Source organism: Physeter macrocephalus, chromosome 11 (genome assembly GCF_002837175.3).
Source record: "Physeter macrocephalus isolate SW-GA chromosome 11, ASM283717v5, whole genome shotgun sequence".
Classification (NCBI taxonomy): Eukaryota; Metazoa; Chordata; class Mammalia; order Artiodactyla; family Physeteridae; genus Physeter; species Physeter macrocephalus.
The window spans coordinates 157,182,072-157,184,864 of record NC_041224.1 but is presented as its reverse complement, the minus strand read 5'-3'; the positions used below and the strand labels follow the sequence as shown (position 1 = coordinate 157,184,864).

General features: G+C 34.5%; 2 protein-coding genes across 5 annotated transcripts in view; one reads left to right on the top strand and one right to left on the bottom strand.

Annotated features, from left to right (window-relative positions):
* NOXRED1 (NADP dependent oxidoreductase domain containing 1) overlaps positions 1-2,441 on the top strand; it is a 31,170-nt gene extending 28,729 nt beyond the window's left edge. The window contains exons 7-8 of the mRNA XM_028496232.2: positions 1,564-1,786; positions 2,361-2,441. Of these exons, the coding sequence (XP_028352033.1) occupies positions 1,564-1,741 (178 nt within the window). The 3' untranslated portion in view covers positions 1,742-1,786; positions 2,361-2,441. The remainder of the gene's footprint in view (positions 1-1,563; positions 1,787-2,360) is intronic.
* Positions 1-2,793, bottom strand: part of SAMD15 (sterile alpha motif domain containing 15) — a 64,522-nt gene that overhangs the window by 32,943 nt on the left and 28,786 nt on the right. The window lies entirely within an intron of this gene.

Below are 2,793 nucleotides of genomic sequence, written 5' to 3'. Positions count from 1 at the left end.
ACGGGAGAGGCCACGACAGTGAGAGGCCCACGTACCGCAAAAAAAAAAAAAAAAAAAAAAAGAATATTATATAAAAGGAATCATATATTATGCAACCTTTGGGGATTGGCCTTTTTCATTTAGCATAAGTCTCTGGAGATTCATCCAAGTTGCTGTGTGTATCAATAATTTATTCCTTTTTTATTGCTGAGTAGTTTTCATGGCAGTTATGTTTTCATGGCATGTATGTACCATAGTTTGTTTAATCATTCACCTGTTGAAGGCCATCTAGGATGTTTCCAGTTTTTGGCTATTATGAATAAAGATGCTTTGAACATTCATGTACAGGTTTTTGTGTAAACATAAGTTTTAATTTCTCTGGGACAAATGCTCAGGGGTGCAATGACTGGTTGCATGTTTATTTTTTTTAAGACACTGCCAAACTGTTTTTCAAAGTTGTTATATCCTTTTACATCATTAGCAATGTATGATTCAGTTTCTCTGCATCCTCACCAGCATGTGGTGTTGTCGCTAATTTTTGTTTTACCATTACATCTATAGATCAATTTATGGAGAGTTGACATCTTTATAATGTTAAATTTTCCCATCCATGTACACAGTATATCTCTCCATTTATATCTTCTTTATTTCATCAGCATTTCGTAGTTTTCAGTATACAAGTCCTGTACATGTTTTGTTAGATTTACACCTAAGTATTCTATTTTGTGTGTGAAAGGAATTGCATTTTTAGTTTTTTTTTGCCCAAGTGTTCATTGCTAATATATATAAATAAAATTTATTTTATGTTTATTTTATATCCTGTGACCTTGCTGAATTCGTTTATTAGTTCTAGGAGATTTTTTGTTTTGTTTTTAGATTCCTTTGGATTTTCTACATGGACAATCTTGTCATCTATATATAGCAACAGTTTCAGTTCTCCCTTTCCAGTCTATGTGCTTTTTATTTCCTTTTCTTGCATTATTGCACTGGCTACAACTTCTAGTGGTATGTTGAATAAGTGTGGTGACAGCAGATATCCTTGCCTTACTCCTGATATTTTTTAATACTATAAAACCCTATGTTTTAATGCTTTTTAAGTTGAATTCCACTACAGACTAATACTTAACATTGCCCCATTTTTATTTGCCTGTTAACTCCTACTTCTTTCCCTATACAGTTGAAGAGGATATCTTTTTTTTTTTTTTGAAGAGGATATTGTAAAAGAAACGAGGTCTCTTCCATTCCTAATGTCCATGATCCTCTTATGTATTTTCTTTCTAAATTCAAGGAAAATATACTGAAAAGGATGTTGATTTTATTGTCATAATCATTCTCTAATTATGAATTCCTCCCCAAATGCACTTAGAGAATTGTGTGAAAACTCATAAGTACAATTAAATCCACGTGTTGAATAGACCCAGATGAATTTTTAATTTAACTAAGAATTTTAATTAGTTTGATATAGAAAGTGAAGAACCTTATTTCCAAGTGGAGGAGAACTTTCTTTAAAGGAAATGTTTAACAGCAAAATCAGATGTATTAAACAGACATAAAAAAGTAACACTATTTTTTTCCCTACCCCAGGCCTTTCCCCTGGTTTGATCTGACTGCTGTGCAACTCAAGGAAACTCCCTTTAGCCAGTATCTCTCACACAGCACTACTTTTCAGGACAACCTTACCCATCTATACTGTGATTCATTTGGCATCACCCTAACCAAAGAACAAGAGCCAGAGGTTTCCACAGGTTTTTCATCCCAATAAGAGAAGAGACATCAGGAATCAGGATTTTTTTCTCCCTCTACAGTGGTAATGCCCTGATTATCATAATTGACAGTGGAAGTCATGTGACTGTATGGTGTTTGCCATATGTTAGGCAGTAAGGAATTAGAAAATTGTACTGATGGCTCTTTAAAATCTAGAATAAAACAAGAGGTTCTTTACATCAGTATATTTGTGTGTGTCTGGCTTTTGGAAGCAACTGAATGAAACCACATAACCTGATACACTTCAGTAAGCTGCTTCCCCAGCAGCTAATTATCAATTCAGTTAATTCAAATTATCTCTTGTCTAAAAGCTAAATTCAAGAAGTTATATTGTCATTATTAAATGGTTCTACTTCTTCTGTAGCATTCTTTTCCTACAATATGTAGCTACAGTATGTAGTTACATTCTTTCCCTGTAACAGTATGTAGCTGACAAATGATACACCTTGATTGTCCCACACTTTGAATAGAAAAATAAAATATGTGGTAAACAATCTTAATTGAATTATGACTCATTATAGGCTTATTTCAGCTAAACATGACTGTTCTGGTACTATCTTATTTAAAGCTGTTCCCCTTTAAACTATTTTAAACCATAAAACCATTTTAAAAAACAGCTGGCATTACAACTACTGAAGACTGCGTGCCCTGGAGCCTGCGTGACCTGGGCCCACATGCCACAACTACTGAAGCCTGCGCACCCTAGAGCCCGTGTGCCATAACTACTGAGCCCGTGTGCTGCAACTACTGAAGCCTGCATGCCTAGAGCCGATACCCACTTCATACCTACGGACACATACAGACTGAAAGAGAGGGGATGGAAAAAAATATTCCATGCAAATGGAAATCAAAAGAAAGCTGGAGTAGCAATATTCATATCAGACAAAATAGACTTTAAAATAAAAGACTATTCCAAGAGACAAAGAAGGACACTACATAAGGATCAAGGGATCAATCCAAGAAGAAAATATAACAATTATAAATATTTATGCACCCAACATAGGAGCATCTCAATACATAAGGTAAATGCTAACAGCCATAAAAGGGGAA